Source organism: Vanacampus margaritifer, chromosome 14 (assembly GCF_051991255.1).
Source record: "Vanacampus margaritifer isolate UIUO_Vmar chromosome 14, RoL_Vmar_1.0, whole genome shotgun sequence".
Classification (NCBI taxonomy): Eukaryota; Metazoa; Chordata; class Actinopteri; order Syngnathiformes; family Syngnathidae; genus Vanacampus; species Vanacampus margaritifer.
Genome location: NC_135445.1, coordinates 5,628,888 through 5,642,683, shown reverse-complemented (window position 1 = coordinate 5,642,683; position 13,796 = coordinate 5,628,888). Strand labels below are relative to the sequence as shown.

At 41.4% G+C, this 13,796-nt stretch overlaps 1 protein-coding gene across 3 annotated transcripts; it reads left to right on the top strand.

Annotated features, from left to right (window-relative positions):
- The first annotated feature begins 267 nt into the window (after window positions 1-267).
- ark2n (arkadia (rnf111) N-terminal like PKA signaling regulator 2n) lies at window positions 268-11,615 on the top strand. 3 transcript variants are annotated; one of them, XM_077542776.1, is made up of 5 exons: window positions 268-496; window positions 1,122-1,982; window positions 9,247-9,417; window positions 9,773-9,887; window positions 10,785-11,615. In XM_077542776.1, exons 2-5 carry the CDS (start codon window positions 1,187-1,189, stop codon window positions 10,990-10,992), a joined length of 1,290 nt encoding a protein of 429 aa, XP_077398902.1. In that variant the 5' UTR covers window positions 268-496; window positions 1,122-1,186; the 3' UTR covers window positions 10,993-11,615. The 3 variants fall into 3 exon arrangements, with proteins under 3 accessions (XP_077398902.1, XP_077398904.1, XP_077398903.1); XM_077542778.1 differs by lacking the exon at window positions 9,247-9,417 and having other exon boundaries at window positions 10,785-11,613; XM_077542777.1 differs by lacking the exons at window positions 9,247-9,417; window positions 9,773-9,887; window positions 10,785-11,615 and adding an exon at window positions 4,707-8,396.
- Window positions 11,616-13,796: the final 2,181 nt, after the last annotated feature.

Genomic DNA, 13,796 nt, shown 5'->3' with positions numbered 1-13,796 from the left:
AAAAAGTGTTCTTGCACTCGGTTAGTTCAGCTGTTTTGTGCATCTTTGAATCTGACTTTTTATGCAAGAGATCCTTTTGCACGGGGGGTGTCACATAATGTAATTATTTGTTTGTTTATTTATTTTTCTCAGCAATGTCTAACAAAAAGGCCACAATGTGTTTTCGGCGCAACTTTCAAGACTGTATAGCTGCAATGTGTGACTCCAGACGTATGAGGGCGCTGTCTCCCCCGTAGCGGCCGGGACGTGACGTTCTTGCTTTGTGAGGCCGACGCAGACATTTTAAAATAAACATTTAGCTAACGGCTAAATGCTACATCACCAGACTGCTCGCGAACGGGCGAGCGCATTGCGCCACAAAATACATTCATACCCGCCTAGGGTTCACAGTTTTTGTTAGTATTTCATGAACAGTGCTTCGTGGCTCGTAGAGAGAACAAACGTACGAAGATGTTGAGGAGTCTGGCGCCGGGTAAAGGAGCTCGTTAACACCGTGGTAAGTAACAGTCGCAGTCGGTTGCTAAGTTAGCTTCCCTGAGCTAAGTTGGCTGCAGCTATGATCTCGTTTGGAACTCGTCGGTTACATTTTAGGATGCGGCTGCTACGTTATACAGTAGCCTTGCACTATCTATATTTTCCGTGACTACTTTTCCTTTTGTCAAGTTCGTGTGCAGCTTTGAAGTTGAGTCTAGCTTTCTTTGCGTATCCTCCAGCCTCCAAGCGCTAACCATCGTTAGCCTCTTGGTAGTTGGCTAGCTGGCCAGCGAGCCGCAACGAGCATCAACTAGCTAAGTCATTCATTCTGGCACAAGTAGATGTCTCAGGTTACTCGCCGGGCTTAATGTGGACTTGGGAAGACTTAGCGGGCATTTACAAATATACACCGACAGTTATTCACATGCAGACGACTCATGAGAATTTCAAAACCGAGATTGATTTCAATTTATACCGCTACAACTCAAAAGTCAATTTGTTGTTTGGAGTATTATTTTTATGACGCATGAATATTTTTTAAAATTCAAATAACTCTTTTGCTTTAATTGGACACTTGACGTACGTTATGTTGAACAGCAAGGTGCTAACAGCATTGATATTGACAAAATCTCTTTCTCCTTTTGAAGGTGAGGGCCTGTCGAGGCACCTTGGTCCACATTTGTTGGACCATAGGGCATTTTGCTGAACTAGCATGAAGATGTCTGATTCAGTGAAGGCAGAGGAATTTGTTGATGCAGAGTGTCTCTCAGAGCGCCTCGACGAAGCACATTCAGCCGCCACGTCTGTCCAAGATGAACATCTAAAAACCGAGACCACCACGAGTACCAGCTCCCCACCAAGAGAAAAAGAGGATGACAGCCCGTTGCACACGGAGGGTGAGCAGAGTCTCCTCTCAATGCCTTGTTTGATGAAGGAGCTCCGCAGAGACTCCCCCGAGTCGCAGCAGGCTTCCACGGGGAGCGAGAAACCGGCCTCTGGTCACATCTACGAGAGCGACTCCTCCAATCCGTGCATGCTCTCCCCCTCGTCTAGCGGCCATCTGGCAGACTCGGACACGCTCTCCTCGGGGGCCGAAGGCGCCGGAGAGGAAACGGAAACCAAAATGGAAGCCGAGCCCGGCAAGGACGCCGATCGGCAACCCAGTGGGAGGAAATCCCGGCGGTCGCGTTCGGAGAGCGAAGCGCCGCCCAACGCGATGGCGGCGAAAAAGAACCGCTGTCAGCCCGCGGCGGCGGGAGTGGCTGGGCCAGAGAAGCAGATCAACGGCAAGCAGGCCAAGGCGAAGGGCCACCGCAGCCAGAAACACAAGGAGCGCATGCGCTTGCTTCGGCAGAAGCGCGAGGCGGCGGCGCGGAAGAAATACAACCTGCTGCAGGACAGCAGTACCAGCGACAGCGAGCTTACATGCGACTCCAGCACCAGTTCCTCTGACGACGACGATGACGACACTTCCGGAGGCAGCAAGACAATCAAGACAGATATTCCAGGTAAATCCACATACCCACCAGTAGAGTTTATCTCAGGGGTGGGCAAACCTTTGAGCTCAAGTGCCACAGTTCATCTTTAATCTCCCTGTCAAGGAAAAATAAATATCTTGCAAATTTCACACACTATAGATAAGAGTGTTAACATATTATTTAAATTATTGTAAACATATTTTAAATGTTCTTTTGCAGACCATTAGAGAGAGCCCACATACTACACTTTGTAAATCACTGAGAAACAGGTTTTAATATTACAATTGGCTATAAATGCAACGATATTACAGATGTTATAAATGCTCTCCAGATTATGGAGCGACGGGCCATACTTTGCTCACCCCTGGCCTCAAGTAAAAGTATAGCGAGGAAGTGGTGTGCATGATGTGAACATTTCTCATACTCCATAACTCGTGAAGACATGTCACAGCGTTCATGAAAAGCAAGCATTGTCTTTTTGATTTGATCAGTCACCTGTTGTCTTTCCTCACTTACATCATGGCATCCAGTCTACCCCCGCTAGAAGGTTGCGCCCATTCATTTGTCCTGACGCAATGTTCCGTCGGACATTGGTCGTCAAAAACACCGTGCATGCTGCGTCCACGCCTCGGGGGTCTTCATTTCTTGGAAGCAACAGTTGAGCGAGCGAGTCGTTTGCTGTAAATAGACGCTGCTTGCTTGTGTGAGTTCATCGTGAGTCTTAACGCCAAAAACCTTGTTTGGCCTTGGAGTGCTGGTGGAATGGTGTTAATGGGTTCATTTTAAGGTCACTTACGTTGGTTAATATGAGTGTCATCAAGGTGGCCGGTTGTACGGTGTCATATATTTTCTTTTTTTGTCTTTGCGTTTTGTGTACATTGTACTCCTACCAAGTTCCCATATTTCCTCACGTAGTAGCTAGCAGCCATGGCTTTATTTTATTTGCTCAACTGCAGAGAGGTACCCGTTAGAGCTACAGTGTTTATTTGCATGGTGGGGTGTATACCTTGCATATAATGTAGAGTGCTACCTTAATTTGAAAGTAGGGCAGAAGACGAAACGGCTAATGCTACATGTGGCGTCTGTGCAGACTCCGCTTTCATTTTCACGCTTTCCACATCAGCATTTGGGTGGTGTTACTTTGTCCAATGACTGAACGGGTTGGTTGTGTTGCCCACTGACATATCTTCTTATACGTCGTCTTAATTGGCTCCGTGTGATTTTTGGAGCTACCACCAAACAACCACTGTTGAGAAACTTCTCTCGTCAAAATAGCGAAATCCTCGGAAGTTAACGCCCATCGATTTCGCTGCCATAAGCTCCGCATTTAGCTGAACGTTTGTTTTTTGGCTTACCACTTACACCTTTTTAGCTGAACGTTTGTTTTTTGGCTTACCACTTACACCTTCTGTTTGCTTCAACTTGCAAACAAAAGTAGAGCGGGAAAAGGTTCACTCTGATTGGCGGTTGCCGCACACTTATTTCTGCCGCATCATCAACTAAACATGAACACAGCTGATCGCCAGCGAACGACCTGAAATTTGTTACGGTTCCCGATCAAATAATCACCCAAGTCCTACGCTCACGAAAGCTGTTGACTTCACTTTCTAGACCACACCCCTTAAAAGTACACATCCAGTGCACGGATACTACCATATGTACAGTATTACATTTTATAAGTCCAGTTTAATTATTAATTTTCTCCTTGTTTTTCGCAACAATTTATTTATTATTTATCTATTAAATGTTTGAACGTATCAAACTGATGAATGGCATTTCAATTCATTTCAACTGGGAAAATAGCTTACATGTACAGGTAAAAGAGTTATGAGCTTGGTCACGGAACAATTTATACCCGTGAGTCAAGATACCACTGTTGGTTTCTACTTGAACCCGGTCTGTCTTCTAGTGAGTCATGTTGTTTGCCTGTACTTTGGCTTTCTCCTAAATAAAATTACACCCTCAGCTTCAGTTTTGCCGATGCCACATCTGCCATTTTGAAGATCGGGTCAACCACAACACAAAAAGTGGCCCTGCCTATGATTTAAAGATGGCGTCTGCTTGAGGTGGGACGCTTGATTGGGGGCATGTCTCGGAGCAGAGGCCACTGTTTGCGGAAATAGTTTTTACCTGTCCAGTGGAATGTAGAGTGTCCAAAAATGGTGCCTAGTTGTGCTTTTACTCTTTGGTAAGGGTGTTTATTTCCATAGATAATATACAGGTGTAACTCTGGAAGTCTTGGTAACTGTGGTTGTAGTGACATGATATAAAGGATTTTTATGGTCGCTTATGACCACTTTTCGCTTTAATTACATGATGTCGATGTTAGTTCTTGAGTGATCTTTGAACTTGGCATGGGATATGACGCTATTTTATTCCCCCCTCCCCTTTCAATTTTTCTCGCCCCAACAGTTGTTTTCGTCCTCTTGTAACCTTACGTTAGACGGCCCCCCGTTTGCGTCCAAGTCTCACAGGTTAGCACACATGCCACAAAACGGGCCCTCCAAAACCCACCATCGGGGATCCGTATGAAGGGAAGATGTCAACCATTTCAGTATTATTCAACATCTTCAAACAGACTGCATGATGTAGTCCATCAGCATGAACGAGTTCTGATCTGCACGTAAAACAAGAGCGCAAAAAGTGTCCATTCTCTCTTTTGTAACACCCAAAAAAAAAAAAAAAAGTCCACTCAAGAAGCATGAATCCACTGCCACTGTATGTTCTTAAGCCTTGGCCTCAATGTCTTTCAAGCTGGCTTCAGACGTGCATCGGAGAGATCCAGAGTGGGCGCCCACATTCACGGGCTGCTGGACAGCGGCGCGTGGGACAGGAACGGCATCAGCAGCGTGCTGGAGGAGGCCATGACGCGCTTCGCCGTCATGCAGCGCCAGACGGAAGAGCGCTTCCGCGTCTGGATGGAAAAGCTCGCGCACCTGGACTCGGACGACTCGTCCAAGCGCTCGAGCGACGGCCCCGAGGGCGGCCAGCCTCAACCGCCGCCGCCCCAGGGAGCGCGACCTTCGCCCGCTAGTTCCTTCTTGCCGTCGTCCGAGTCGGCGGAGACCATGGCCGCCTACGTGTTGGCGCGAGCGAGCAACGCTGCCGCCACCGCTCCTGTCAACAACAACATTTTACCTGACGCGGTCACTCAGAATGGAAACCTTGGCGTTCCGGATCCTGGTCTCTTGAATGTTTAGACGCAACTTGACTGATTTCATCCTCGTGGGAAATTAATATCACGCAGGACTACGCGCCCAAATGGGATTACCTTTTGGCATTGAATCACTGTGAGACTTGGGATTATTTGCAAACCTGCATGGACCTCGTGCATCCCTCCATAGACCACAGAGTCAGGGTTGCTGTCGTTTCCCCAAAACATTCAGTCTACTTTTGATGTTTTTTTTTTTCTTTCTCTCTTCCCTCCAAAAAAAGGTTCCCACCCACTTGGAAATATGACGTCCTCTACATGTTTCCCTCTAACTCTCACACTACATAGTGTCGTTCTGACAACAACAAAAAAACAAAACAGCCGCCACATTCCGGTACACGGGCAGGGAGGATCGGCAGCCGCTTAGCATGGTGCCTTGTCATTCAGCTGGCCTCCTCATAGCATTATTACTTCAAGTAACGTTTACACTGTGGATGTACATCTCGGGATGGCCTTTATCTGAGCGGCAGAGCTTTACTAACCCTCGTACACAGATTTACACATGCAAGTATGAATTGTACTGAATCACATCGACGCCTTCTTGAAAAAAAAAATCGCCTGTCATTTTTTCAGATTTTTCAGGAAACACAAAAAATGTAACCATTTGCATCACGAGGAGATGATTAAGACAACAACAAATGCAAACAAAATGACAATTTTAAGGGGGTGAAGACATGCAGGACGTTTTGCCTTTTAAACAATACTTTTGTGTAATTACACTAGAGGTGTTTATTACGTTTTTTTTTTTTTTTTGCTTTTTTTGGAGTCACAGTCGCTGCTACTTCTGTATTACAGCCACTACAAAATTGGACAGAGATGACATTTATTTTTAGAAGCTTATATATTATACTGTCTATATAAACATATGACACCGTCTTGATATTAGGAGCCTCAAATTTTGCCAGTTTTTATTTTAATTTGCGCAGCTTGTGCCAGTATGTCTTTGTTGCCAAAAGGAACACAATGTAAGAGAAATGAGTGACCTTTTGCCTGTGACTGAAACAGGGATGCATTTATACATATTTAGGGCCACAAAGAAAAAAAAGCCACGTTATGAGAATAAAGTTGTAATCTTGAGAGTGTAACATTGAAAGATTGCCGATATGAAGTTGTAATAGTTAAAGAAAACGTTCTTTCTGGTCAAGAAGCAAGACACGGTTATGAGTCAGTCGCATTAAGAGATTGAGTACATTTGTATTGATTATCCAATATTACTTTTTCTTAAATATGACTACTTTTTTTTTTCCATAAATGACACTAGTTTTAATTTGTCATTTAACAATCCTTTTAATCTGACATTGTTGTTTTTCTTGTAGTGCAGCTATCTTCTTTCTCTGTCAATTTCAACACTGTGCATATTTATGACATACGTTTTACAAAATTAAAATCTTCCGACTTTTTCTTGTAACATTATTAAATCAGGGATGTGATTTTTCCGCTAATTCGCGGAATTCCGCTTTTTTTATATCCCCCCCCAAAAAAAAAAATCCGATTTTTTGTATGCACATGACTCCGACAGATAACATCTTCTGCTATAACAAAGACATTTGTGGTATGCTCTAATATGAGTTACTTTTCATTTGGTCATGATACAATTATTTGTTCATGAAATTCGAACTCTTCAACATTATTTATGTGTTAACTTAGTAATCACATTAGTTAGATATGATGATATTCTCAGTGATAGTTTTTAAAAGCAAAGGCAGTCCAATGTTTTTGAATGTGACTGATTTTGAGTTGACTAAAACTGCCATTTTATATGGGATAGTTCAATATACATTGAAAATTTATGCTGTTGTTTTGTCTATTTCTTTGTCATGTGAGTGCATTGAAAGTACTTAAAAACACGGAAAACCCATGAGCTCCGGACCTAGCTGGGGGCCAGCGGCCCCCAGACCCCCGGCTAAATTTTCAGATAATTTCACTTTGGTCAAATCACATCCCTGTTAAATATACCTGTAATTACTTTTCTTTGAATACAATTTTTTTGACGGTATGACTTGAGTTTTGGACAACAGACATTCTTAAAATGCTGGCATCGGGCCAGAACCTTCGATGTCCCAATTTGGTCAGTTTCGTATTTGTTCAAAAATCAACACCATTAGTCAGTGTTAATCTTTAGAAATTTGACAAATCCAAAGTGTTGAAAATGTGGAAAAATTCTGATGGTTTCTAGCATCAATACGACTACTTCTTCTCTAAAATACGTACTACTGCTTTTTTTTTTTTCGTGAGCACTTAAGTCTTGATTACAAACTTCTTTTTTTTTTCCTCTGTAATACCGGACTTTTTCTTTTAATAATTGCAACTTTTTTTTCTTACAACTTTATTCTTGTACTGGCGATCTATGACTTCATTCTCATAGTATGTTTTTTTTTTGTTTTTGTTTTCAGCATGGCCCTAATACTCCTTGATGCGTACCAGCAGCGGGACAGAGCATGACAATGTTTAGCACCCCCTAAAACTAATCTGAGGGGTCATTTGATCGCTGACAACGGTGACGCAGTGTGACAGTTTAAAGCCCGCCCTTTACCCGTTAATGAAGGAATCATATTTATATCTAGGATGCTAACTTGTTTTCTGTGTACTTAACGTGTACCCCCCCCCCCCACAAGAGTTGACTGTGTCACACGTTTTTGCATGCGAGTTCTATTCGTGTATAGAATGTATAAAATGCAAAGTTGCCACCAGGAAGCATGCCAGGCTGCCAGCTTTAGCATCGCTTCTGCCGCTTTGTGTCGGCTGACTGACGCATCAGCATTGCACTTTTTTTTTTAACAATTTTTTTTTCTTCCAGAATGTGTGCATTGTGTGTGTGTGTGTTTTCTCTTACTTGTGCATTTGGGGAAAAAACACTAAGGACATTTTGTTGTCGTTTTTTTTTTCCTTTCTTGTTCTTCTTACCTGGCCTTTTCTTGGCAGGTTTTTGCTCTCTGGTAATGCCACTACCTGGCATTTGAAGCTATTCAGAGGCCCTTCACAACACACACACACACGCGCGCACACACTAGTCAGCCTAGCAGCAGGGTGTATTTGTTCAGTTGCGTCCAATTTCCAGGGTAGAACAAATGTTCCCGACTTGTTTTGTTTGGCCTTTTATTATCCAGCTGCTGTTTTGGTTTCCATTTGAAAAATATTCTTTGGATGTGTTTTGTATCTACTGTATTCCAAGTGTAGTTTTTATGTGAGTGGCTGTTATTTCAACAGAAATAAATGCTAACAACACACAAAAAGGCTTCCGTCAAAAGATGTATTATTTCACGCAAACACTATAACTGAACATTTCAGTCAAGCCTCTTTAATAAAGATACCTCACAAAATTGCCGTTGCAAAGTTGAACTTTTAAACAGAACCCAGCAAATGCGATATTGTTGCAACGGTGTGCATTTTCACACAGCACTCCCATCATTGAATAAATGACTAACGAGTATCTGTACGTCCACTTTACCACTACAAGAGTTAGCCAGAACAGGAATAAAGTTTGGAAAGACAAAAATTTTGGGTTGAAAATACTCTAGTTGACCCTTCAAGTGGAAGTTTGCTTGTTTATTGCACTAATATTCTGTATTGGTTGTACAGGAAAGTGACATGGACAAAAGGTGGAAATAGTAACGTCATTTACGGCTTTACAAGCGGTATAAAAGTGGGGTACACAAGCGTTTTCCCTGCTCTGATATTACCTCAAAAGGCGGATTATTTACCGAATTGACTTTTTGCTTCCATATATCGTGTCTTTCTGTTCATACAGAACAGCAACACTGAGACAAGATGACCGTAATTACGTCATCCTCCCGTCTGTGTTCCTACGTTAGCCGTCAGAATATTTGTCCCACTACATGGAAAATGAACCATATTTGAAATGAGTCAACTTCATGTCCAACAATTATTTTACTGAAAAACCTCATGGAGCCAAATCAATCAAAGAAAAAACAGGATTGGCAGAGGTCTTAAATGATGGCAAAAGTGTTTTTTTTTTTTTTTTTTTTGGTGTCAGGCTCCCAAGTTGGACAGCTGCAGCCAACCCCTCATGTTCATTTCCGAGCCATGTTTTGAATAATGAAGTGTTCTCTCTGTCCTCCGCAGACGGGCCTCCAGTAGTGGGTCACTATGATATTTCAGACACTGATTCTAACCAGGAGAGTATGAAAGTGGAGAAAGTCCGGCCCAGCGTGATAAAGCGCGAGCTAGAAAGACTCAGAGGCCAGGATATGGCGGCTCGCTCCGGGTGTATAAGAGCCCTGAGCTCCGTGGCAGGTCAGTTACTACAAACCCTGGCTGACATTTTTTCCTCCTCCTGCTCCTCCTCTTCAGTCAGAACTGGACTTTTAAGCTTTATTGGGTTCCATCTTGGCAAGACGTCTCGTTTTGCTGCCTCTCTTGGTGCTTTATTCCTGCAAAAATTCACACAGGCGTTGTTGGAAAGGGGAAACAAATGCTGGAAATTAAGTCCACAATTAGCATTTTGTTCGGTGTGACGCTTCCTTTTAGCAGCTGCCTTTTTATTACAAACGTACACACGTGTCTTGCAGCTGCAAGAGCTGAAGCCCCGCCCCTTCGTTCTCCACAAAGTGGTGATTTGTACTCGTTTTGTGTTTGTTTTCTATCTCAGGCCACATGGAAGCGGAGACGTCGCACAACAAGGACGGTCGTCAACTCAAGGGCCAGATTAGCATCGCGTCTTCGGACAGCGAGGTGGAGATTGTGGGCGTTCAGGAGAACACTCGGTAAGCATGCAAGTTGATCTTTTTTTTTTTTTCTTCTCGTAATTGAAACCGTTGTCTCTCTTAGGAAATTTACGGAAATCAAAGTCGTACTGTCGCCATTACGAATAATCTTTATTGACTGTGTGATGGAAATAGTGTAGGTCTCTTTTTTGCTATTTTGCGAATTACTCAAATAAATCTATTACAAACAAATCCAAGAAAAAAAAGAAAGAAAGAAAAAGAAAAAAAATCATGTCCTATTATTGACTTTAAAAACACATTTTGCCATTTTTTGTCGACTAAAAATGATGACCAATCAAGGCTGTTTTCTGGGTTTGGTCATGTGACATTCACAAGCTGAGCCGTGATTGGTTGTTACCTGAACCCCGAGAACATGTGATGTAATTTTCAGTCAACAGCAAGTTGAGTTTTTAAAGGTCCTTTTGTACATGAAAAATAACAAAAATATCAAATTATAGACAAAAAAAATTACTTTTTAATGCCGGGAATGGCTAAATAAGTAAAGTATCCTTTTAATATAGCCTACGTGAGTTTGAATGTTTTGTAACGCCCCCACAAGTTGTCAAGGATGGACCCAGCGGCCGCTTTATTGAACAACTGGTAACAAAATAAACACGTGATGAGCACATTTGTACACTAGCTGCTACGGCTACAGCTAAGGCTCAAGCACTCAGTACCACACTGGCTAACGTTAGCCATTTGACAGCTAGCCGCTAACCTGAGGTCACAACAGTCAATTGTTGAAAATAATACTCCCTCGTATAAATGTTTGGTGGACAGGAAAGGAACAAAGCACCTTCTCAGGGTTTTTTATTTATTTATTTTCTTAGGTGTTGCCAAAACACATCCAAAATGAAAATCAAAGTCGTCAACATTGTTTTTGTGTGTCTGTCAAAGATGCGGCCACCCTTGCGGCGGCGTGATCAAGAGTTTATCCTCCTGGAAGGACGGCCACTCGGCAGAGCGGTCCGCCGGCAGCACGACGACGCGCCTACAGCCTCAACTGTGGACATGCGTCTCCCCTCAGTCCAGTTGGGTGTCCCCGCCGGAAGTGGTAGACCTCACTCTGGACGAGGAGAGCAGCGGACACAAACATTTACAATAACAAAAAAAAACAAAAACAAACAAAAAAAAAAAACCTTTCACACTGAAAACACCCTTACTTTTCCTCGTGGTCACTTTTGCTTTCCCGGAGTTTGTTTTTACCCGTTTTTGAGCACTCGTGTATGGAAGCCATTCTGTTGATTCTGTGATTTTTTTTTTTTTTTAAATTTGTAGATGTGGTTACACAGCACAGCACTTAAGTTACAGGAGTAAAGGTAAATCACCTTTATTGAAAGCAATACCCTCCCTCAAACTGATGACTGTGCGAGTGTGCGTGCTGTAAGGTGAAAAAACATAACTTTGCTGCTGGAGAGCAAGGCCGATGTGGCACCTGGCCCGCTCAATTTACTAAAGGAAAAAAAAAAAATCTTTTGATCATTCGTTCTTTCCATTTTCAATTTTTGCAGTCAAAATGAGCATGAGACAGATTTTTTTTTCTTTTTTCACCAAATCCAGTAAAACTCCCATTTTCATTTCAATATTAACTCTTTGACTGCCAAAAACGTTAAATAACGTTTAGTAAAATCCTATGGAGGAGTGCCAAAGACGTTAAAATACGTTTTTTTTTCAAAACACAGGTGAAACTAACCATTTTCTATTGTTGATTACTGAAAAACGGAATAAGGTAGAAACAAACTTTTTTCTTCTGATGAAAGATGAGAGTCCAATCTTGCATTTGGTAGTATGTGTGTTTCCATAGTCCAAACACATAATTTTCTGCGGACCTTGAAAAATCAGTCAAAAATGCTTAAATCGGCTGGCACCCACGGCATCCCTTTTCTGAAAACGTCTGGCAGTCAAAGAGTTAAATTCAATCAGAAAATGTCCCAAATTTCATTTTTGTATTTGTTTGGACGCAGTAGTTTGGTATCAAGCATGGGTCAAAGCTCCGTGTTGTATACAAATGCCTCAAGGACATCATTCTGCACGATTCCGACACTTAACTCTTTGACTGCCAGACGTTTTCAGAAAAGGGATGCCGTGGGTGCCAGCCGATTTTAAGCATTTTGACTGATCTTTCAAGGTCCATAGAAAATTATGTGTTTGGACTATGGAAACACACATACTACCAAAAAAAGATTGGACTCTCATCTTTCATCAGAAAGAAAAAGTTTGTTTCTACCTTATTCCGTTTTTCAGTAATCCACAATAGAAAATGGTTAGTTTCACCTCTGTTTTGAAACAAACGTCTTTTAACGTCTTTGGCACTCCTCCTTAGGATTTTACTAAACGTTATTTAACGTTTTTGGCAGTCAAAGAGCTAACAGCATTTCCTGTTTGTATGAGAAATTGCGAATATATTGGTGTTTAATCATCGAAACTGTGGCCTTTGATGATTATTTTGAAAAGGGCTAAAATGAGACGATAATTCAATCAGCCGGGCTCTAATTCTTTCACCAATGTTTCTATCCGATCTCACATCTCAATGTGAGCTTGTTGACTTCTGTGAAAATCACTTCAAACAACACCTTTATTTATTTAATTTTTTTTTCAATCACTGTGAAATGATACTTGATAAACTTGTGCATATGTTTCAGTTAATTGATTTCATTTTTTGATTTGAAATTGAAAATGGAAAAAATGAATGATAAACGGATTATAGTAGAGGTTTTTTTCTTTTCTTTTTTTTTTTGTCTAAATGCCGATCCACGTTCTGGCATCAATTGGTCATGCCTGGTTTAAATGAATGGATGGATGAAAGTCTCGCCACTGGTTTCACATTTGACTTCAGGCTTTCGCAGGTGGTTCTCACTTTGGTGCTGCTAAAGCTGCTCTGCAGATAAAAGCATCCCTAGCATGTCATAAAAATCTGACACGTCATAGCCCATGTGCGAATGTACCAGTTTGGCTTTTTACTGTTTAATACATCCAAATGAGTTTTGGGGAAGGAAACTGTATCTTCCATGTCCTCCTGAATGCCTTGAAATTTACACGGTTTTCCTTTCGAATTCTTTTTATCCGGCAAAACGGTGACTTTTTGCTATCCAGACAAGGAATCTTTTAATAGTAAATGTGAGTGTGGCCACGTGTGTATGATCTGCCACCTTGCTATTATTATTTGAATGCCAGTGATGTTTATTATCCAGCTTTCGTTTCTAGTTTCCTAAAGATTGTGTGAGGATAGTAAAATGATGCTGTTTTTTTACCTCTGCTGGTCATTGAAAGGAAAACAAAATAATCATACACAGATTTTAAAAAACAAAGTAGATGTTGAAATCCCTTTAAAATTTTGTTCATAGCATTCATTGGAATTTTCTTCAAAATATGTGAAAATAAATTTTTTATTTAAAAAAAATATATATTTTCATTGGGCAGCAGTATGAGTTGATTATACTTTTTAAAAGTGAAAATGCTATGCATTTGAATTCTGATATTACATGAATAACAGTTATTTTAACATACCAAGTTTGATTTTTGCATCCTGTTTTGTTTTTAGTTTTAGCTAAAAATACAAAGTTGAGGGCATTGCTCGAAATCGTTGGGAAAAAGTGCATTCACTCATGTCATACTTTTAGCCTCTGCTTTTCCTTCCTGTTGCATTTTAAAGTGTCAGTATTTTAAATTAACAAAAAGTGTTTATACATATATATTTTGTCGCTTCTGCCACATCTTCCTTTAACTTATGTCTGTAGAACAAAAGAAGAAGCTATTTTAAAAACAATAAATAGAATGTTATTTAATGACGTTCTTGTACGCTCTTTTTTTTATTACCAAGCCCCACGTTTGTGTTTTATTTGTTTAATTGGACAACATTTTATGGAGATGGTGCAGAATCAGATAAAAAAAAAAGGGAAACATGGGAGG

Excerpts from the sequence above, each read along its gene's own strand:
- ark2n (XM_077542776.1), top strand. The coding sequence starts at position 1,187 with ATGAAGATGTCTGATTCAGTGAAGGCAGAGGAATTTGTTGATGCAGAG. Across the intron at positions 9,418-9,772 it reads AGCCCTGAGCTCCGTGGCAG|GCCACATGGAAGCGGAGACG; the intron begins GTCAGTTACTAC and ends TTTCTATCTCAG. Across the intron at positions 9,888-10,784 it reads GGCGTTCAGGAGAACACTCG|ATGCGGCCACCCTTGCGGCG; the intron begins GTAAGCATGCAA and ends TGTCTGTCAAAG.